The 22,876-nt window shown below is 44.0% G+C and overlaps 4 protein-coding genes across 8 annotated transcripts; 1 reads left to right on the top strand and 3 right to left on the bottom strand.

Moving 5' to 3' along the window:
* Window positions 1-584: 584 nt before the first annotated feature.
* Window positions 585-9,325, bottom strand: ark2n (arkadia (rnf111) N-terminal like PKA signaling regulator 2n). 4 transcript variants are annotated; one of them, XM_070850242.1, is made up of 5 exons: window positions 9,112-9,325; window positions 7,197-8,102; window positions 2,299-2,469; window positions 1,700-1,811; window positions 585-1,585 (listed from the first exon to the last, which is right to left on the bottom strand). In XM_070850242.1, the coding sequence occupies exons 2-5, from the start codon at window positions 8,032-8,034 to the stop codon at window positions 1,396-1,398; spliced, it is 1,311 nt and encodes a 436-aa protein (XP_070706343.1). In that variant the 5' UTR covers window positions 8,035-8,102; window positions 9,112-9,325; the 3' UTR covers window positions 585-1,395. The 4 variants fall into 4 exon arrangements, with proteins under 4 accessions (XP_070706343.1, XP_070706344.1, XP_070706346.1 ...); XM_070850243.1 differs by having other exon boundaries at window positions 7,197-8,099; XM_070850245.1 differs by lacking the exon at window positions 2,299-2,469.
* A 798-nt stretch (window positions 9,326-10,123) lies between these two features.
* atp5fa1 (ATP synthase F1 subunit alpha) lies at window positions 10,124-14,648 on the top strand. The gene is made up of 11 exons (XM_070850697.1): window positions 10,124-10,244; window positions 11,514-11,589; window positions 11,701-11,870; window positions 12,140-12,313; window positions 12,611-12,777; window positions 13,069-13,369; window positions 13,452-13,676; window positions 13,755-13,862; window positions 13,951-14,095; window positions 14,179-14,329; window positions 14,429-14,648. The coding sequence occupies exons 1-11, from the start codon at window positions 10,185-10,187 to the stop codon at window positions 14,505-14,507; spliced, it is 1,656 nt and encodes a 551-aa protein (XP_070706798.1). The 5' UTR covers window positions 10,124-10,184; the 3' UTR covers window positions 14,508-14,648.
* A 1,546-nt stretch (window positions 14,649-16,194) lies between these two features.
* hwa (huluwa) lies at window positions 16,195-18,346 on the bottom strand. The gene is made up of 3 exons (XM_070851181.1): window positions 17,765-18,346; window positions 16,587-16,785; window positions 16,195-16,361 (listed from the first exon to the last, which is right to left on the bottom strand). Exons 1-3 carry the CDS (start codon window positions 18,344-18,346, stop codon window positions 16,195-16,197), a joined length of 948 nt encoding a protein of 315 aa, XP_070707282.1.
* A 1,171-nt stretch (window positions 18,347-19,517) lies between these two features.
* LOC139218922 (dnaJ homolog subfamily B member 5) lies at window positions 19,518-22,519 on the bottom strand. Of its 2 annotated transcripts, none has more exons than XM_070850669.1 (4): window positions 22,412-22,519; window positions 21,545-21,803; window positions 20,702-21,237; window positions 19,518-19,751 (listed from the first exon to the last, which is right to left on the bottom strand). In XM_070850669.1, exons 1-4 carry the CDS (start codon window positions 22,517-22,519, stop codon window positions 19,518-19,520), a joined length of 1,137 nt encoding a protein of 378 aa, XP_070706770.1. The 2 variants fall into 2 exon arrangements, with proteins under 2 accessions (XP_070706770.1, XP_070706771.1); XM_070850670.1 differs by having other exon boundaries at window positions 20,702-21,204; window positions 21,545-21,800.
* Between the last annotated feature and the right edge of the window lie 357 nt (window positions 22,520-22,876).

The raw sequence follows: 22,876 nt of genomic DNA, 5'->3' as shown, positions 1-22,876 counted from the left end.
AGTGCAGGGTCATACATTCACTGATAACTATGTCACCTGGGACACTCGCAGACTCTGTGGCTTCCAACATAAAATATGTCTGAAAATAAAAGATATATAATTTCTATTTCCATTACACCACCACATATAGTAGTGCTGTGGTGGAAATGAATCGCATTTTGTAGTGTGTTTGTGTACAAGTGTATATAACCAGTGGAAACCACAAAGAAAAGCCGTGGACTTAAGTCAACAGACTTTTTGGGAAATATGCTTATAAGCTTTCTGGTGAAGCATTAATGCAGAGGAGAGGAGCGATACCACTCTCATGCTTCTCCATTGAATGTAAAGCTACAGCTAGCAGTGGGATAGCGTAGCTTTGAACAAAGACTGGGGACATGAACACAGCTAGCCTCGGTCTGTCCAACTATTTCTGAGCTCTGAGCAGTTGCCAGGCAACCAGTAGAGAGTGAAACGTTGCTGTGCCTGGCCAAAAAATAATTTAGCACATAACTAACCCCCCCTTCCAAAAAAAAAGAAAAACTGGCAATTCTTGTTCTTGTTTATGCTAAGCTAACATGCTGCTGGCTGTAGCTTTATATTTAACAGAGAAATATTATGGCGGTATCAATCTAACTCTCTGCAAAAAGACAGCAGTGTATGTCCCAAAATGTCGAACTATTCCTTTCCAATAGACCGAACCTTCCCCGACAGCACCAGAGCACAGGCTGGGCCTATGCTGGACACAGTATAATAGAGCGAAGCTGTAACTGCAGGCTGAAATGAACTGTGAGACCAGTGCTGAGACTTTTGAAAACCCTAGACCGGTACAAAACAAACCAGTAGTCTATGGTCTACTGTACAACAGGAAGTGTACCAGCTGCCGTTTTGTCTTGACTGCAGGTGACTGCAGATTAAAATGCCGAATCAAGTCTGAAAATGCCATTCAGAGTCTGTAGTGAAGCGGGTCAACAGCCATGTCGTGATACTGACCTGCTCTCAAGCAGCAACTTGAAGTTTTCACTATACAGCTTGCAAGCACACAAGAAAAGATAACCCACATCCGTTATCAAGGGGTAACTGAGGTATTAAATGAAGGTAGGATATTGCTATCATTAACAGATAAATCACTCTTACATACTTTTCCACCTGCACTTGAAGTGCTGTGCCATTTTATTGCAACTAAATTCAGAGGCGACAAGCCAAGATCAGGGAATCACGTCAGTAGAATGGCTTTGATACATGATTGTTTAACAGTAAGTTAAAAACAAACAGTGCTCTGGAGCAGGAAGAGTCCATGAGCGGTTACAGGTGAGGCCGCAACTATAGGAAGGATTTCAGCCGTAACATGGAGGCAAGGCAAGAGGGGATGAGGAGGAGTGACAGGAAGAAATAAGGAGTCTTCAGTGTACAAGTTGTTTAAAGTAAGTATTTGTGTCCGGCGTCCTCGTCCAGCGTGAGGTCCACCACTTCTGGAGGGGACACCCAGTTGGGCTGAGGGGAAACAGTAGTCCAGAGCTGTGGCTGATTTGTGCTGTTTAACTGCTCCACTGAGTTGTCCTTCCAGGAGGACAGACTCTTTATCACCCCTCCGCATGGGTGGGCGCATCTGGATTTAGAGACAAAAAAAAGGTTTAAGTTGAATTTATTAGTAAATCCAGAAAGGGGGATCCACATTGTTGGTAAAAATGAAGTTTTAAAAGATTAAAGTTTCCCCACTGACCGTGCTTTCTCTTGCACTCCGACTATTTCCACCTCGCTGTCAGAGGAAGCAATGTTAATCTGGCCCTTGTGCTGAGAACTTTCCTTGTGCGACAGCTCTGCCTCCACGTGGCCTGAAACAAATGAGAGGAACAGAGTCACACATTGTGAGGAGGACCACAGCACCAGAGAGCTTCAGGCCTTGCTGACACATAATGACTGCAGCTGCTTTGACACAGACAAGAACAAAACAATGATGAATCTGACATTTGTGTTTGAAAAGCTGACTGCATAGCATGGACTGACACATTGGACAAAACATAAACTGTGAACTTTAGATTCATGTTTTGACAATGCCGGCTAGCCAGTCATAAAAAAGGTCAATTTGTTTGTCTTGAAGCAAGGCGGGAAGTCTTTTTTTTTTTTTTTTACAGCACCAAATGCAAGCCAGTGGTGTGTGGGATGAAGGCAGAGGTACTTCAAAGGCATCTTGCTGTGATAAATAAACCCGTTTCCCCATACAGCACGTTGTTTATTGATGACACCCATGCCTCTAAATGTCCTGTCTTCACTGAGAGGAGTGGAAATTATCAGTTTGGATTTACCGGGTTTGTAACTGACCTGAGATAGAGCTCAGAGCTCTTATACACCCAGAGTGAGCTGCCATATCCTGGCCTCTGTGTGTTTTTAGCTCATGCTTTATCACCGTGGGCCGGACTGTCTCCACACTCATACTCTCCTGGTTAGAATCAGTGTCTGAAATATCATAGTGACCCACTACTGGAAGCCCGTCTGCAGAAAACAAAGAAAACACTTCATTATTCAAATCATGCCTGGCAATAGTAGGACTGTTTGGAACAGAGGCTGGACACTGCATCCGTAGTCCTGCTAGCTGCAACATCTACAACACACACAGGGAAACACACCCGTTTCCCCAGATGCTGGTGCATTTTGGCTCGTTTAATTTGGTGCACTAGTTCTGCTGTAAATCATGAACAATTACAGAAACAGCCCACTGTAAATAAGCGTATAATGACTTTTCATAGCTACACTAGTGATTTATATAGTAACAGGAGTTGTGTGTGCAGTGTATTAATAAACCTTTTGCAGCGGCAGTTTTTTTCTCTCCATTTATTGCTTTTAAAGTAACAGCCATTCACATAAAAACTACACTAGAATACAGTGATTACAAAAACACTTCAAAATGATCTTACTCTGTGAATGAAATGTGGTGGGATAGTAAAAGCCAAACTGTTGGAAGAGTGGGAACATTTATCTTTGTTCTACCCTGTAAGAAGGAGTCCCTGGGAGAGACACACACACAGCGCTATCAGGACACGTCTGTGGGTGGGTGTGTGTGTGTGTGAGGGGGTTCGTCTGGACAGCATGTACTATGAGAGAACACTGCCTATGAATAGCTGATTGGGCTGAAACAGGCAGGTACCGGGGTTACCAGAGAAACCGAGGACATGCCAATGTAAAGGCCATGTATCTAGATAGAAAAGGACTAATGTAAACCAGGATAGTCTCTTTGGTAAACAACGGACTGTCCTCAGTGTTGTTTCGTATGCACACCGAATTGTGATTGTGTGCACGAGGCTCCCTTTACCATGCTGACAAAAACAGTTGATTTAAAAGGTAATTTCAGTTTTAACAAATGCAGGACAGCAGGTGGATCCATTTAAACCAAAATGGCAACGTAGTTATGCACCATGAAAACAAAAACACCAATAATCACACAAACAAAACCATTAGGCCAAGAGAAAACAACTAAATAGATAAAAATGTTTCGTCAGTCACCATTTATCAGCATAAGCAAAGCTATACCTTGCACACATGCTGCTGATGAAAGCTAATTTGGCCTTGCACATTCTATATACTAATATAATCACATGCAAACAGGTGGGGGAAATGATGCTTCCAGCTTTCAGTTTTGTAAAACTGACAGTCGTAGGGCTACGTATACACATACTGAAAATGTAACACTTTCTTTAAACATCCCAACTATAAATATGATCTGGCCAAAGATTTCTTCATCCATATCTGTGATGGTTAGATAGTGTTAGCAGTGTCAAGAATTGTGACACTGTGGTAATCTACATCAGTAAAAGTAGTTTGAGGAGGAGTGTTTCCACGTTAAAGACCACAGGATCTGAACCAGAGAAGGCCACTTGATCACTCGGATCAATCCGTTTTCAGGAAATCAGTAAACATTGCCATGCACCATACTGCAGCTGTATTGCTGCAGTATATTTGTTTAGTTTGATGCCTGGATTTTCAGTTTAAAGTTAAGCTGCGGAACACACAGTGCCTTGTGGAGACACAGGCCAAGCTGGCAGACCAGTGCAAATAAAAAATTAACTAGGCGAATATTATACGAGTGAAGATTTGAGGCTCTTGACATTGCAGCTAATAGCCACAAGAAAGGAACCCATGCCTTATCTGATGTCCATAATCTATACATAGGCTACTAAAAATAAACATCGGGAGTCATTCTTCCCTCACTAGTTTCTTGTTACTGCACAAAGGCAGCAATAGCAGCAAATGTAACAGAAAGGCAAACATTACAAAATGTAAACATCTAATCTAATTATGTCATAGGATTTGAGAAAGCAAAGGGTTGTGTGGGTTAGTATATGGTGTTTATATGTATAGGCAAATCTATGTTTAAATGTTTTGATGTTAGTAAAGCTATGCCACCAAAATAAAGGCTGTCACAAGATTTTAAAAGTCCTGAACCATTTACAAGCAGAGTGCAAACAGAGTCCAGGAGAAGGAAGGGTAATGTAGAGTGCAGAACCTAATTTCTAGAGAAATAGCACTATGCTATAGTTACTGTTCCCAGCATGAAGTCAGAATGACAAGGCACATGCTATTAAGCAGCAGCACCCCACCAAGCACTGTCATGATGGCTGCCCAGGTACTGTAATGCACAGTCTGTACGAATGACATAATCAGCTATTGAGTGTGTGTGTGCGTGTGTGTGTGCAGCTAGTCAACAAAAACATACAAGCCATACATTAAGCAGTACAATATCAGCCCTGACTCAAAAGTCTATTGAGATATGCCCTGTGTTTGTGTCACAGATGCTGCAGAAATCAGACAGGTGAGTTGAATTATTCAGGATGTCAAATCTCACAGTGATTCAGTGCCAGAAGATGCACCGGGCCTCGGGTCTGCACAGTTCAAATGACCAGCTCGGGCCCAGCTGCTGTTGATGGTGTATCTGTTTAGTGACCTCACATCATTTACCTATTAATACCCATTGCCATGCTTTCTGCACCGACTAGCTCTACACTTGGTAAGATCAAAGTATGAAACAGCGAGGGGTGAAGTAGAAGTGTAATCTAAACATTCAAGAGACCAGGATCTGGAACACCTAGATTTCCATTCTGAGTGACCACTTCAGGTAGGATGTTGTTGTTTATAGGGGTGGGGGTGAGACTGTTGTTCTCTCGTGCCAACATGTAGGCAGCCATAGTCTCTGCAGACTCTGACGATGGCAAATAGGAACTGGGTGGGGACGGGCGTGCCCCCTGGGAGGGATGCCCCTCTAGGGCATCACTTGAACGCTTGGACGAGTCGTTGTCCGAGTCGAGGTGTGCAAGCTTTTCCATCCAGATGCGGAAGCGCTCCTCAGTCTGGCGCTGCATCACAGCAAAGCGCGTCATGGCCTCCTCCAGAACACTGCCGATGCCGTTCCTGTCCCACGTACCGCTGTCCAGCAGCCCATGAATCTGGGCGCCCACTCTGGATCTCTCCGATGCACGTCTGAAGCCAGCTTTAAAGACATTGAGGCCAAGCCATAAGAAAATACAGTAGCACTTTCATGCTTCGGAGGTGGACTTTTGTATTAAAGAGAAAATGAGTTTGCTTTTGGTTACGTGCAGATCGACTCTTTCATGCTGATGGACTACATCATGCAGTTGTAGCACTCAAATCTGTGTGCGGGATGTAAAGATGGTTGGAAACATTTCATGTAGTACGGATCCCTAAAGTAAAATAACTGCATGTTTCAGGCGACTGATTCATTAACTGTGGCTTGGAAAATGTGTTAATTGGAGAGGCTTTGATGTAAATGCACCAATTTGAGGCAAATTTATCTAAAAACAATGATAAAGGGCAACAAATACAGTATGTCAAACTAATTTTCTGCTAAAAATTCTTTGTCAAATCTTTGTCAAATATGCTGTAGGGTTAGTATCAGAACCATGTCTCTATCGTGCTCCTAAACAAAAGTCTGAGCCTAGTTTAACTGATTCCACTCTGGAAACACTCCAATGTATTAAACAAAAACCTTGATGCTCCACAAGACAAATTCTGAATTCAGTGGAAAGGAAGAACTGCCTACAAGAACCATTCAAACAGGTTTGATTTTAAGAAATGCAATCACAGTGAAAGTATCAGCCTAAAGTAAATAGTGTCTTCTCCACCAACAGCAGCAGCAGGCAGTGGGTCTGTAAATACCACCTTGCTAGTAGCTACTTATGAATAACTCAACTCACCCAAGAAATTTCTACAGTCATCAGGAAACGTTATATAAACTAGGGGGAATAAACATAGGGACATGTGCCTACAATACATTCAGTGTTTGTCTGCCAGTGTTTGCTTATTAGACACGTCTATGCCAGCCTGAGTTTAGTTTACAGCCGTCCTTAGTCAGAGATGTATATGCGTTATAATTATCTAGTCGATGACACAAAAGCTATGTGACTCATCAAAGGTCCTACAAAACCCATTATAGAGAGAAGAGCCACCTGGTTTGCAAGTCTAAAAAGCTTCACTGCCTCCTGTGTAGGCAGACTGAAGAATATGACAGACATAAGGAATATTTAAAAGCTGCAAGCAGAGACAGAAAAGCAGGATATACTAAATGAGTCTTGCAACTCAGACTGGCACAGTGAGATCATACACCATTGTCTATTTGCAGCGAAAGCTGAGGATATAAATGGCTCACTTGTTGAATTGCAGAACTCACAATATAGGTTAGATTAACACAACTGCATTTATATCATTCCATGAGTTGAAGAATGTCCACTAGACTTCCACAGCATGCAGAGGATGAAACGAAGTTCCAACAAAACATATGCCATGTTGCTACAAGTAACTGGGCGTAGGCCCTTCTAAACAGAAAGTCTGAGTATCTAAAGACAGGGTGAATGGAGACAAATGAGTGAGAAAACAACCCAAAAGAAAGTGATTGATAAAACAAACACAAACAAAGCAGTGCGTAGACTGATCTCATGTAGTGAAGGAATTGCACAGCCCCATTATATGTTCTTATTATATGTGGCATGTGAGCATTTTGGTTTGGGCTGCCTGAAAATTTTAAGCCATGCAGGGAGCCACTTATTGCTAAACTCTGTGTTTGACTCCGATAGCTGATTGGCATACACTGTGGGCCTATATGTTTTTCTACTATGTGATAGTGCTTTACATGGTATATATAAGTGGCTGCTACCCTGGACAATGGTAGTAGTGCTGTGCTACAAGCATGTGTGGTGAACAGTGGAGGTTACCTGAAATATCTGTCTTGATTGTCTTGCTACCTCCTGAAGTGTCATCATCCTCGTCATCAGAGGAGCTGGTGCTGGAGTCACATGTGAGCTCGCTGTCACTCGTACTGCTGTCCTGCAGCAGGTTATACTTCTTCCGTGCTGCCGCCTCTCGTTTTTGCCTCAGCAAACGCATTCGCTCCTTGTGTTTCTGGCTCCGGTGACCTTTCACTTTAGCCAGCTTGCCATTGGTTTGTTTTTCCTGCCCTCCTGCTGCTATCATGGTGGGCTGGCAGCGGTTTTTCTTCGCAGCCATTGCGTTAGGAGGCATCTCGCTCTCTGAACGTGACCGCCGAGACTTTCTCCCCCCTGCACTTGAGGCAGATGTTTGGCGGCCTACTGCCTGCCCAGGATCATTTGCAGCTTCCATGTTCCCTCCTTCCTCCTCCCGTGTGGGAGGAGCAGCACCTTCTTCCCCTGAGGAAAGTGTGTCTGAGTCAGCAAGGTGCCCACTGGATGAGGGGGAGAGCATGCAGGGGTTTGAGGAGTCACTCTCATAGATATGACGAGATACAGGCTTGTCACTCCCTGTAGAGGCATGCTGGGACTCTGGGGAGTCTCGGCGGAGCTCCTTCATCAGACATGGCATGGAGAGGAGACTCTGCTCACCCTCTGTATTAAAAGGGCTTTCTGCCTCCTTTTCCCTTGGTGGTGAGCTGGTACTGGTGGTGGTCTCCGTTTTCAGATGCTCATCCTGCTCTTCCTGAACAGAAGCCGTGGCAGATTGTGCGTCGACAAGGCACTCTAGGGGGTACTCAGCATCCACAAATTCCTCTGCCTTCTCTGAATCAGCCATCTTCATGCTAGTTGAGCCCAGAGCCCAAAGGTCCAACAAACATGGACCAATGTGCCTGGACAGGAGCTCACCTGCTGGAAGAAGAATACAGCTAACTGATTCTGATTCACATTACAACAATGTGCAATCTGTGCATTTGTGCAAAAGAGACTGGATGTCTATGTTTAACAAAGCAAACTTTCATTGCTGTATATTCATTTATACATTGTGCTGCCACCCTGGCCATATACAGTGTGTGGAATGAATGTCTGCTTACTGTAAAGGGTAGATCAGCGAGTTAGCATCAAATAAAGGTCTTCACCATTACTTTAATTACTCATTTGGCAATATTTAAGGTATATATTTTATATACTTTATATAATATTTAAAGTTAAAACATGTAAATCTCCAGTTCAACTGCACTGATAAAACACTGGTGGCATATTCAAGCTATTTTCCCTCCTTTCCAAACTCACGTTAAATCCTGATTTTAGATTGATTTAGAGCACCAACTACTAACTGTTCGCATATCAAAAACAGCAAATAAATTAAAAATAAAATTTGTGCAACATCAAGCCAGAAATTCCCTTTGACGACATTGTTCATAATAAATTATCATTGGCTAGCTTCTGTGGGCAATAAACGCTACTTTTATTTTGATCTAAAATCTACTTTTACATATCACACAGCCTCAGAACGATTTCATGAAGTGTGTTTAATTGCCAAATTCACATTAAACTGGCTGTATGTGCTATGAGACCTTAATAGCTGACTTAATTAATGACTTAAATTAGTTGTGTCTGTGGCTAGCTGTGGCTAACAGGCTCGGGTCCAGACACTACTTTTAGCTGCGTAGTGAAGCTAACCTCGGTCATAACCTTACACTCTGCAAACTTGGCCAGAAGAAGACGACAAGTCATGGAAAAAATATTCAGGTTGCAGGGCAGCTGCCTCGCAGGATCCTATAAATGGAAGCAGTATCTAGCCGTCAAGAGGCGTAGCAAGCAGGATAATGTCAGCAGCTAACAGCTAACAGCTAACGTTATCTCAGTCACAGCGATGCCAACTTAGCATTCAAAACCGCCTGTGCTAGTTGTAACTTACCGCGGCGTTAGTTTTATTCTTCTTTTCCCAGTGACAGACTTTTCGACATCTTCGGTAATGTGCAGTCTCTTTGATTTACGACGCATAAACAATGCACTGCTATGTATACGTGACTTCTTCGCAACTTGGAAGAATTTGAACGTGTTTTTTGGCGCAGTGTGCTCGCTCCTTCGCGAGCCCTGTTAGCTGTTAGCTCTGTGTTTATTTTAAAATGTCTCCATCAGCCGTCTGTCTTTCACAAAGCTATGTGCGCCACTTCCGGGCTTTTCTCCGTGAGCGACCGCCCCCTGTCGATCACATGTCGATACTACAGGATGGAAAAGTAACAAGCACAGACAGTAGGGGGACACAGATCAGTGGGTGTACTATCCACACAGTACAGTTATAGAGGAGTGTGTGTGGACGAGGGGTATGTGTGTGTGCACTGTGTACTATCAGATACTTAATTTGAGTACTTGGATTTTCTGTTTATGTATATTTCCACTCCTCTGTATTTCAGAGGGAAATATCATACCTCTTACTCCACTGCATTGATCCGATAGCATTATGTAATGTATATATTGTACACTTTATGTATTCTATGTATTCTTTTGTGTTTTATTCAAAACACATTGTATCAAGTAAATTATGTAATTTCTTCCTTTTGTATATTATTATATCTTAGTAGATAAATATATAATTTACTTGTTCCAACACTTTGATTATAGTCATTTAATATTTAACTAAATCTATTGAATATAGTTTTTAAATATTTGTTTCCTTATATATTTAGAGAGGTATATTTGAATGTTTCGGTTCATATTTCGTAATTGGAAGTCTTGTTGATACATTATCTCTTTTTTATTTATCTATTTATTGATTGATTGATTATTGTGTGTATTAATATAACAATAACCCACCCACTACCCGCCATCATATTTTGGAAAAATATAAGGGAAATAAAAAAGGAGCGAAGAAGAAGGAGTTTATTTTGAAGTACTTCCGGGTCACGGTGACCTCTGTACAAATCGTTGCCGTGTCCGCCATCCTTCTCTCTCTGCCTTGGAGCAGGACACATCCAGCAGGACACCAACATGCTGTCAGTGCGCGTCGCAGCGGCCCTTGCCCGCAGTCTCCCCCGCCGGGCTGGATTTGTAAGCAACTCTTTGTTGTTTGTTTTACAATTTTGTGTCAACTTCATTCAGAAAATCGCGACTTTACTCAAATGAAAAGTCATGGCGGTGTTGTGCATGCACACGTCTTTGCACCGGAGGACACCGGGCCCTTCACACAAGCTAGTTCCCTCTGTTAACATTTGTAGCTCACAGACAGCAACAAGCCGCCCTCACGACAGTACGAGATATTGCTAAGGTTGTTTAGACGATAAAATAAATGTCTGAGCTATGTTTTATGGTGTAATGTCCTGTCAGTGGATATGGCTAAGCTAAAGTGCACTAATGACGAATGTAATTTGGTATTGAAGGTCAGGTTTGTCTCACTCCTATGCTAGCTTTCACTGCAAATACATTCCCCAGGTTAAACTTTGCATGGTTGCTTATGTATATGAGGGGTGACATTAAGTTGGATTTAACATTCTACTTCTCTGGCTCTTGGCTGTTATGATTAAGGACTGTCCTATGACTGCAGAATACATGACCCGGTGCCCTACTCAAATTCTTTAATATTTTGGAAGACGACCCAAGTCATGTTGTACATATTGGAATGTCCTGATATAGATTTTAGCTATTAATAGTAATATATATATATATATAGCATAATGTAAACGGCTCATTAAGTTTATTTTTGGGTCCCTTCCAGCCTCTCATGTGTCCCATTACATCCAAGTCACAGAGCTGAGCATGTCTGCTGCTCTGTGAAATAAATACCTGGTAATATTATAACTATATATGCAGACACATTTTATTATGTTCACTACGGTTTTGTTTTTAGAATAGGAAGGAGTCGACTCAGGAAATGGGTTAAAAATCTTTTTTTAATGCACAACAGATTGTTAGGAGAGTCTTGGAGTATTTTGGAAATACATTTTGAACACACAGGATTTCTCTTTGGGTGCTTACCTCTGACTCTTGTGTATTGATAATACATGAGAGGCACAAACTGGGGCTATAATTAGGTTAGCTCTCTCAGTACTTTGGCAAAGTGACTGGGAAAGTCAACCTATAATCTTTATTTTGTCTTAGTTTTTTCACTTTGGACCTGGGGAAGCTTACTTACATGCAGCAGTGCCACAATTTACAGACTTACAGCTTGGCTGTTGCTCCAGACTGCATTAGTTTTAACTAATAAATTGGGAGCTGATTTCTATATGAATTTGGCTGATTTAGACATGTGATTAGAGAAAATGCTGCACTTATTTTGTCTGGGTAATGTTGATATCTGTACTTGTTGACATTGTCTTAAAGGTATCCAAGAACGTTGCTGCAGCATGTGTAGGAGCCAAGAATCTACACACCGGCCGTCCATGGCTGCAGAAAACAGGTCAGTGTTTCTGAAACCTGCTCAAGAAAATAAACAATAAACAAGGTTGGGTAATAATGTTAACTTCCAATTAGAGGACCTTTCTTAATTAACACTTGACATACATTACAGGCACAGCCGAGGTGTCGTCCATCCTGGAGGAAAAGATCATGGGAGCTGACACCAGCGCTGACTTGGAGGAGACTGGTCGCGTGCTGTCCATCGGTGATGGTATTGCCAGAGTGTACGGTCTGAGGAACGTGCAGGCTGAGGAGATGGTGGAGTTCTCCTCTGGTCTGAAGGTAAGACTGATGAAGTAACCCTCAGACGCTGATCTTTTACTGAACAGGTTTGTGCTACGGCCCGAATGCTTGAAAAGATGGGATTCAAATGTCATTGCAGTCACACCTTTGACTAAAGCATGTGGCCACTGCTACATAATGGCCAATATCGTATTTTATTTGAATCATACCCAACCCAGGCAGGGTCCAGGTGTAGATATACTCTATAAAAGACTAGAATAGACTAGAATAGAGGAGCACAAGTAACTGTTGTTTGTTCTCTTTTTCAGGGAATGTCTCTGAACTTGGAGCCTGACAATGTTGGTGTTGTCGTGTTTGGCAACGACAAGCTGATCAAGGAAGGCGACATCGTGAAGAGAACAGGTGCTATTGTAGATGTGCCTGTTGGTGAAGAGCTCCTGGGCCGTGTTGTTGATGCTCTGGGAAATGCTATCGATGGAAAGGTAAATGATGATCTATACAGTCCCTGCATAATATGCAACACAAAGTTCTTTACACAAAAGCAATGAGCCATGACATTTGTCATAAAACAACTTGAAGAAGTGTTAAATATAATGGGGTAAAGCAAAATGAAAAAAAGACAGGATGGGTGACACTTGAGGGGAAGATTCATTAAAAACATTTGGAGTAATAAGGTTCATGTAGAGCGGGGTTTACAGTATCATACCAAATGTGAGAAATTAGTTTATCACTCTGGTGGATAAATTGTGGATCTCTCTGTTTCACAATCTCCCTCTCAGGGCCCCCTTGGGTCCAGCACCCGCAGGCGTGTGGGTCTGAAGGCCCCCGGTATCATCCCCCGCATCTCTGTGAGGGAGCCAATGCAGACAGGCATCAAAGCCGTGGACAGTTTGGTCCCCATCGGTCGTGGCCAGCGTGAGCTCATCATCGGAGACAGACAGACTGGGTAAGAGGATTCTGTTCAAAGTGAATACACTAACACATGGCAGCATTTGATGTTATTCCTAGTCCCAGTGAAAGTCTGTTACAGTCTTAGAAATTCTATGAAACTCGTTCATAACACAACAGTCTGATTTTCCGTCTGTGGTTATAATTTGTTTTTTGAAAGGCTTTAAAATGTATTATTGCAACTTAAAGCGGCGTAGTGATAATTTTAAAAGACTTCAAAGCTGGAAAGGATTGCAAAGGTTGAGATTTACTGATGTGCAACATTTAGTCTTTTAAATTTGTGTCGCAGCAAAACTGCAATTGCCATCGACACCATCATCAACCAGAAGCGCTTCAATGAGGGAACCGACGAGAAGAAGAAGCTGTATTGCATCTACGTCGCCATCGGCCAGAAGAGGTCCACGGTGGCTCAGCTGGTGAAGAGGCTCACTGATGCCGACGCCATGAAGTACACCATTGTGGTGTCTGCTACAGCCTCTGATGCCGCTCCGCTGCAGTACCTGGCTCCCTACTCTGGCTGCTCCATGGGAGAGTACTTCAGAGACAACGGGAAGCACGCCCTGATCATCTACGATGACCTGTCCAAGCAGGTGAGTTTTATTTAATGGGATTGTTGGCGGGGATTTTTAACAATGTGGACCAACGCCAACCTCTTGTGTTACGTTTCTACAGGCCGTCGCCTACCGTCAGATGTCCCTGCTGCTTCGTCGTCCCCCAGGTCGTGAGGCTTACCCAGGAGATGTCTTCTACTTGCATTCCCGTCTGCTGGAGAGAGCTGCTAAGATGAACGACAACTTTGGCGGCGGCTCCCTCACAGCCCTTCCCGTCATTGAGACACAGGCTGGCGACGTGTCAGCCTACATTCCAACTAATGTCATCTCCATCACAGACGGGCAGGTGAGTGTGCCACTCATTGACTGGCTTTGTCACAGTTAGAATGTGGAACCAGGTACTAAATGCTGTCTTCACGCTCAGATCTTCTTGGAGACCGAGCTGTTCTACAAGGGTATTCGTCCTGCCATCAACGTCGGCCTGTCTGTGTCACGCGTCGGATCCGCTGCCCAGACCAGGGCCATGAAGCAGGTCAATCTTCCTTGGAATCACCCATCTGCTAGCTGTAATTCCAAGGAATGTCTTTGATTCTGACACAATGATTTCTGCCCATCACCAGGTGGCCGGTACCATGAAGCTGGAGCTGGCCCAGTACCGTGAGGTGGCTGCCTTCGCTCAGTTCGGTTCTGATTTGGACGCTGCCACCCAACAGCTGCTGAACCGTGGTGTCCGTCTGACTGAGCTCCTTAAACAGGGCCAGTACTGTGAGTACCTGCGTTGAGTGTTTAAATTTCTCTTAGTGGGCCTCTCTACTGTTGTCTTATGTATTGCGACTGTGTGTTTTCAGCACCAATGGCTATTGAAGAACAGGTGACAGTCATTTATGCTGGTGTGAGGGGACACTTGGACAAAATGGAGCCTAGCAAGATCACAAGGTTCGAGAAGGCGTTCCTGCAGCACATATTGAGCCAGCACCAAGACCTGCTGGCAGCTATTAAGTAAGTCACAGAACTTCTGGGCAACAGCATTTAGGCTTTTACAGTGTAATTTATGTTCTGTATTCATGTATGTTGTAACCGCTCTCTTCTTGATTGCAGGGCTGATGGCAAAATCTCTGAGGCATCCGATGCTAAGCTCAAGCAAATTGTGTTGACTTTCCTCTCCAGCTTTGAGTAAAGTGGTGCTTTCACTTTGGTTGTTTTCATGTTTGCATAGTGCAGAGTCAGTTTTACTTTCTATGAACTTCAAAAAATTCAAGTGGCACTTGATCTTTAATGTACAGATATCTCTTAACAGGGAATAAAGTATTCCAACTGATTGACTTGATCGCTTCTTTTTTGTTTAGAGCACTGTTGTTGGGGCACTTTCTGTTTTGGTATACCTTCATGATGTTAACTATAATGTTGTCTCACACCACAGTTTGCAGTGCTTGCTGATCATCACAGTTAAGATGGTTAAACCAGTGCTGTTACAGTGCACAGCCACACCTCTAAACTATGTTTCTTAAAACCCTGCAGGTGATGGTGTGTTGCTGTGTCTTCCCTGCCTTTTGATGAAAGCAATTCACTTATTCAAAACCATAAAAAAAAAAATCTGTCACCCTGACAAACCTGCAAAAGTAAATGGCAATTTGTATACGCATTAGCAGTAGACCCAATCCTTCCATGATTTTAATGGTAATTCTTTGCCTTTGCTGCAATTTAAGAACCGAAGGATGAAATTATCCTTGATTTCTTTATTTTTTTTTTTTTAATACATCTTAAGAGGAGCTGCTGGTGGTTTTAGAACCAATACACCACATGAAGGGTAGAGATGACAAGTTTCTGTTTCATAATACATGACTATACCCTCAGTCTGGCTGTGAATCAGAGTATGAGTGTAGTATAAGCCCACTATAAAAGCTCAGTATCATAGCTGCATCTGTTTATTCAGGGTAAAACCTACCTAACGCCAACCATACTGCAGTGCCCTCTGCTGGTGATAAGTGGAGCATAGCAGAATCAGAAAAGTCATGTAAGATGTGCAGTTAAAAATATCCTCCTCATGGTGGAAAACAAAACACAATCTGTATGCGTGCTGTTGGAGCTGCTTAGCTGCCACATAATTCTCAAACTAAGTCTCCCAAAATGACTGGTTTTAATTTACACTACATACACTTGCACAGGCTTTGCTGTCCAGACAGCTCAAGGTGAAAAACGATGCCAGTATCCGTCCCCGTTCTTCCACAAAGCACACACATTCTTCTCATGCCAAGAACTCAGTAAACCTACAGTAAGCTGTAAGTACTTTCTGATTAAATGTTACAATAAACATTTTATCTGCTAAGTCAATTTATTTCTCAGTACGGACAGACTAGTGACAACAGACAGTTAAAAAATCTCATTGTGTGACAATAATTCAATTGACTTCTTTGGAAAGAAAAGTAAAAGAAGCTCTTAACTAAATTCTAAATTTATTGGTCAGAGTGAATCAAAACATTTCAAACAATAGCAGTGATTTCTGTAAATCTTAATGTGAAAAGTGTATGATATCAGAACGGCCATTTTAATATGAGATACAATAATCAACATTAACATGAGTGATCATGTGTGTAGTAACTGTGTTTTGAACTAGTGCTCAATAGCAAAAGTGATGATACATAACAAATGTCATAATTTGAACAAATCAGTGGCAGAGTGAATTCTCCATCAAAAAGTGTCCATTTAAACTAGTGGAAAAATCATGGTGATTATTAGTGAGACAAATGACACAAAATGAAGACCGTGTCTTTCCAAAAGATTAAACATGCAGTGGTTACTTAAATTAAATAAATAAGTCATAAAAAATACACACAAACATTAAAACTACTAATCCCACTGCCATCTCACACCCAGTACTGTTTGGTGTGCATTGCAGGCCTGTGGTGTTTATGTTTGGGTACATTATTCTGTTTGACATAGCAGGGGTCATAATAATCCCACTCCAGGGCTGAAGCCAGAACCCCGTTGGACAGACCGTCGCTGTCTGCCGACAGAATTCGCAGGGACACACCTGAAAGGAAATCGTGCATATTTCAGACATTTTGTTCAAAAGACCCCCTCCTGTGTGTCTCCCCACATTTTAAAAACAGTCTTGAATAATAATTTGTATTTGTGCCTTTTCCCCCCCATCATACTGTATCCCCAGTCTACTTGTGTTTGCCAGTAACATCAGCAATCAGTGACAGTGTCAGTGTCATATTGATTACAGTGCAGCAGGAGGAGACTGAAAACTTACCTGCACTTGCTCCAAAGTCGCTGTCCAGTCCAGGACCCACCGCAGATGTGTTCAGGCAGGACGTCTCTGAGGGCGGGCCGGTGGACTCGCACTCTGTGTCTGCTTTGTCGAACAAGTGGACCACAACACCTGGGTTCACCTCTGTCAGCATCTCGTAAGTACTGCTCCGCCGAATGTGAGCCACATGTTCGGTCTCCTGCTGTGAATGAAGGAAAACATATAGAGCTCTCACACACTCAGGATTAATAGAACAATAAAACTGATTTGATGATTTATGCTGGATTTTGGATCTTGGATGGACATTGTTATTTTCATTGTGACCATTTTGCATAGATTTCTTTCTCACTACTCTTTATGTATAATCCCTGCATTGAGAACCCTGTTGTGTATAGGATGCAGGTTTTACTTTTCCCATTTATATGGAATAAACCAAACGAGCAGGGCGGTGACAACCAACACACAGAAAGGAGCACCACCCACAGAAACCCACTTCAAAGAGGCTTTCTGAACATGCTGACTGACATGTGACCTCTGAAGACTGCAGAAATAAAACAGTCTGGAGAACTTTTGCACCAAACACGAGAGAGCCAGAGACAAATGGTGTCAAAAAGGATGGCAATCATTCAACATCATGTTCACAGTGTAGCACCCAGACCTCCAGTGATTCTCAAGGGGACCCCTGGGGGATCCTGTTGGGAAATATGGGAATATGCAGCATTAAAACGAATATTAACTGACACAATAAGGTGGGTTTCTGCTTTATCAGCTGATCTTAAGGCCTGTGTCAAAAACAAGAGATGGGACCTTCACTATTTATCCTCATATTGCACTCACGCTGTACATATTTTTGAATGTATTTAATTAAATGGCCACTCCAGAACCCTGGGGTATTACTCCAGGAATAAAGCACAGGATGAACAGAGAGGAAAAGTAACAAGGGATTAACAGCAGCAGGTTAGTCAGCTCATACTGTTCATTACTATCATTGTTAGAGTTTAACCCTGGCTGCATTGGCATCACTGTCAATTTTCACACTTTAGTCGCAAAACATGCATGTTTAGGCTATTTCCTGTAGAAGTTCTTGAATAAATATCCACCAATCTCCCATCAATACTTAAAAAAAAAAGCTTCCACTGGATGTTGACCTGAGTAATTTGCACCCACAGTGCACCGCTCACCGTTGGAGAGTTTGGGGGGACAAGGTCCACTCTGGTGTCCGCCTCTGAGTCACTGGACTGCGGTAACACCGGTGCGCTTTTGCACCAGCCCGCTTTACCGAGGCTGTGCGCCCTCGTGCTTGCGGGCAGGTCCAGTCTCGGGGTGAAACCCGAAACCCCAGAGGACGCGGCCCGGATGGTGCTCGGCGCCCTCAGGGACCCTGAGCCGGTGGCACCATCTGGCCTGAGGAGCCGAATCCTGTGATCCACCCCGGCTCTCTCCCTGGATGAAGCCCTGGAAGAGGTGACGGGATGGGGCAGCATGGGCTCCGACAGGGACAAGTAGGCTCTCCTCTCGCCCTGCAGCGGGGGAAAGGCCACGTCGGACGCTCTGACCCTTTGCAAAAGCATCTCCTCTGCGTCCTCTCGCCTCTGCCTGTTGCTCTTCTTTGACAGGATCAGGAGCTTGTAACCCAGGAAGAGGCAGTTGAGCAGGAGCAGGATGACCACGCAGGGGATGAGCAAAAGCACCACTAAGGTCAAATTCGTCACTGGGTAACCCTCGGTCACATTTGATGGTGTGCTCTGACTTGTTTGCGACATTTCATTCCAGAGGACATTAAGGGTGAACTTTAGAGAATGGCTGATCTCGATCGAGGTTTCACGTTGTCTCTGAGTGCGCAGGTGGTGCGGTGTGTCAATCAATGTGGACTACTTTGTGTTTGACAGTGTTTTTTGTCTAATAGCAACATGCCGGCCCGCTCCTCAAAGGTCAACAGCACCCAGATATGAATGTTGTCTTTGATCACCCTTGTCTTCGTCATTGCAGACTGGAACTGTCAGTGTTAACAAAGCAAAGGCTTGATCTGAGGAGACTTCTAAGGCGGCTTCATGTAGGACAGATCCACAGGTGTGTCCTATTATGAGCAGGATGCTCCGCGTTGTCGTGGCAAAAAGTCGCCGCTAGGTGGCAGCAGAGGGCCGAACCCTGCTTTGCTGCTTGTGAAGCTCTGCAGTGATGAAATCAATGCTCCGAATAGTGACTTTGGGACCGGAAGTGTCTGAGGACTTTTGTAGTCCTCTTATGAAAGTAAATACATTTTTACCAGAAAGAACAGAGCAGAGCAGAAGTTAAATTCTGTGTTTTTCTTTATTACTTTCATGCTTCCAAACATGTCTAGATCAGGTAATAATACATCAACGTCGCAGAATATGTACAAAACATTTCAAATAATTCAATAGAACATTTGACAGATGAATCTCTCTTAGAGACAATGTTTTTGCATTTTGTACACAAAGTAGATCTTCGTACACAAGTATATTTTGCTATTGTAATAAATCAATGCAAAAGATAAGTCATATGAACACCATATAACTATGATAAGTAAAAATGCTTTTTTTTGTCTACCGTTCAGGTTTAAAGAAGTCTATACAGACTTGAATAGCACACTGATATCCTGCTATATGTTTGCAAGTATAACAGCAGATTACCTTTTCATTCAAGAGAAAGGCTATTGAGTCAATGGATGCCCTCAGATACCAAAGACCCCATTCATCAGTTCTGAACTCACTGCTCATGTTGTGCGTCACGCCTGCAGAAAGCGATCTCCTCACTGGTCTACAACTCACTGAACCGCTGCTTGCCATTTCCAAACACAATAAGAGGTTGTGATTGGTTGTGATACTAGCACCTTGGGCAAGGCTGTGTTTGTGAAGTGATAACAACATACACGCATGGTGAAGCTGTGCCAACCAGGTCATTAGATGGCGCAGGCTAGCACTGGCCCAGGCTGTGCTTGATGATCTCGCGGGACTGGGGTGGGATCCTGTCGGGGAAGAGCACCTGGAACTCCACCACCAAGTCGCCCCGCTGGGACGGGCTCTTGGGCAGGGGCAGACCTTCGCCCCTCAGCCGCCGGACAGCACCGGGTTTGATAACGTCACTGCATGGTAGAGGCATCATTCGGTTGTCAAGTGTTGGGACGTTTACTGTGCAGCCACAGAGAGCCTGAAGGGGAAAAAAGAAAGGAAAGGTTAGCTCTGTAGACCAATTATATTTAGAACAGTTTCATAATGTGTTCTGAGTGGCCTGACTGGGATGAAGTACACTTAGAACACACACACAAAAAAATCAATTAAATGCCTGATCTTTAAAAGTATCAAGTTACATAACAGATAAATTTAGAGCGTCTGTCTTTCTAAGAGCATAATGGTTTTCTGTGTTATGCAACAAACCGGTGTTACAGATGTTATAATCGCTGCCCTATTTACTGGCTGTGTGTGGGAGTTAAGCACTTTAGTGACTGAAAGAGTCACAGGAAGATGGAGGAGCTCTTTGAAATGCCAGTCTCTGTGACTGCTACCCTGCTAATCTGTGTGTGGGTCGGTAGAAGTGAGAGCCAGAGATGGAGCTAAAAAAAAGCTGCCTCTCTGCCTGCCTTGTAGAGGCAGAGGAGTCTGCAGCACATGTAGTAGTTGCGAAGGTTCGTAGGGGGGCAGTCAGTGCTGAGGCTAAATTTAGCTCCTGCTCTCTCTCACTCTGCAGGGGCTGATGAGGTAACTGAGGCGTTGGCAGACTAGCGGGGGTCTGTCAGCTCTTTGTAAACCAGGGGATCAGATGCCTGTAACGGAACACTGTGTTCTGTCCTAAGACTGCAGTGAAAGATGCTACCCTCCCTGCGTTTGGCAGCGATTGTACCTTCATACTTATGTCTTATTGATGCCTGTCAGTAATCGATTTTCTTTGGTATGTCAGAGAAAGCACCCTTCTATAGATAGAAGTGGTGGATGGATTTTAGCCTTTCTCTGAGTAGGTGTAAGAGTTTGGCAGAATTACATAGTATATCTACTAATAGACTATGTTTCATAACAAATAATTCATCTGGTCAGGGCTGATGGCCTGTGGGAGATAAGCTCTTAACCCTGATGGAACTTTAAGTGTAAAGGCACAAAACTCACCTCTTTGAGGGTGATCTTTGCTGTGAAGACGATGTTGGAGCCGTCTCTCTTGTACTGGTTGTGCTCTTTGTCCCTGAGAATGAAGGTGATGTCTGCAGGGGCGTTGTTGGGCGTCTCGTCTCCCTCTCTGGGGAAGGTGATCTTGGTCCCCGCCTTCCAGCCTTTGTTCACCACCACATTTAGCACCTTGTCCTCGGTCCGCAGGCTGCGGCCGTCCGGGTTGAGGCGGCTGCGGGTGATCTTCACATGCTTCGTGCAGCCGTGCATCACCTCGTCTAGGGTCACCAGCAGGTCGTGCACCACCTCCTCGCCCTGGCCTCTTCGCGGCCCGCCCTCGTGGCCAGCGGGGACGTGGCTGAAGGGGAACCGCCTGAAGGGGTTGAAGAGGTCTTCTTCGCCGTCGCAGTCACTGCCAAAGAAGATGTCGAAGTGGTCGGAGCCGTGGAAGAAGGAGGAGAACGTGGCGTGGGGGTCACTTTGGAAATTATTGCGGAAAATGTTGCCTTGGCCCGCCATTGACATCCCATTTTTAAGGCCTGAAAACACAGAGAAAACAAAAGGTTACGTTAAATTCATTAAAACCAGCAGATTTACCTGATGCTTCATTCTTATAATATTGATGCTGCCTCCAGAATGTTTAACAAACATTAGCTATTTAGGAGTTTTCAGGAACTCTTTCATCCCTGAATAATTCATCATCTCCCACCTGTATTTAGCCTTGATGGTGCCATGAATAGTTAACGCACAGGCCTATGCTCCAGCTATTAGCCAGATGGCACTTACTATTTGAGCTATTCAACACGTATAAGTAGAATCACTAGTGTCAAAATCCATCACTCTCACCTTCTTCTCCAAACTGGTCATATATGCTCCTCTTTTTGGGGTCAGTCAGGATCTCGTAGGCCTCTGCAATCTCTTTGAACCTGTCCTCGGCATCAGCGTCGCTGTTCTTGTCCGGGTGGAACTTGAGAGCCAATTTCCTGTAGGCCTTCTTGATCTCGTCTTCGTTGGATTCAGGGGAGACACCCAGGACTTTGTAGAAGTCCTTGCCTGCCGGTTTGATGGACAAGCAGGGCGTGTCCTGCTCAGACTTGATGCTCTCCTGCGGAGACAAGAACAGTCGGACTTTAGACCATTTTATTCTCATATCTTCATTCATAAAAACCAAAGGCCAAAGAATTTACTTCTTTGCAAATGACTTGAAATCTCACACTGGCAATTGTGCATTGGACACCTCAAGCATTAAATGCTGCAAAATTATGAATGACTAATGAGCATGCAAATTCAAATATCCATTCCCTAGAATACAAAACAGGATGGTTGATGTACCGGACGTCCTCCACACCAACTGCTGCACAATATCTATAATTATGCAGAAGTTCATCCCCAGGCAAAGACACTCATCTTTGTGCTGCTTTGCAACTGCATACCCGGGGGGGAGGGGTTGTGAGGGGCAAAAGCTTTCCCCACAACGACCGAGATTCTCTGCAGCCATTGGCTGAGCGCGAATGAGCGCAACAGCAACAGACAAGCAATAATGATTGATAACGGAGAGGTGCCGGTACATTAAATGTTACTGTTTTACAACGATCACACTCACATAACATGCCTTATGTGACTCTTAGGTATTCTAGCAGCTAGTATAACATGAGCCATTGATGATTTAAAGGACAAAAAAAAGAAAAAAGCTTTAAAAAAACTTGTACTCACCGATGAGGATGATGATCCTGAGCTGTCACCCCTGTGCATAACGCGCACTTTGCACTTGACATTGACATTTTTGTGCTTCATTCCGAACTGGGTCCAGATGAGAACCATGATGGCGCTTGTAAAGTTAGTTAGTGAAGGTGGTGGTGTGTGTGTTGTGGGGAGGCTACGTGTCGCTGTCCAGTGGCGCTGGTGCTGAAATCGCTCCGTCCTGTCTGAGCTCTCCTCGGCTCTCTGATAAATACCGCCGCGGCAGCTCCTTTACTACGCGCTCATCCGCCCACGCAGCGTGACCGAGCTTTCCCCGGGACCGCCCCTTTTCCTCACGCGCGGCAGGGGATGCCGGTGTCCTCAGCCTGCATGGCGGGAGGCGATTGGCGCACCGGCGATGATCACGCGGATGTTGCAGCCTCCTTCTCCATCTCGAGACTTGCTTCCGGAGTTCTTGAATTCAGAGCCGAGCAGACA

The sequence above is a fragment of the Pempheris klunzingeri genome, chromosome 19 (genome assembly GCF_042242105.1).
Source record: "Pempheris klunzingeri isolate RE-2024b chromosome 19, fPemKlu1.hap1, whole genome shotgun sequence".
Lineage (NCBI taxonomy): Eukaryota > Metazoa > Chordata > Actinopteri > Acropomatiformes > Pempheridae > Pempheris > Pempheris klunzingeri.
Note: the sequence above shows the minus strand (reverse complement) of the source record. Positions and strands in the feature narration are given on the sequence as shown.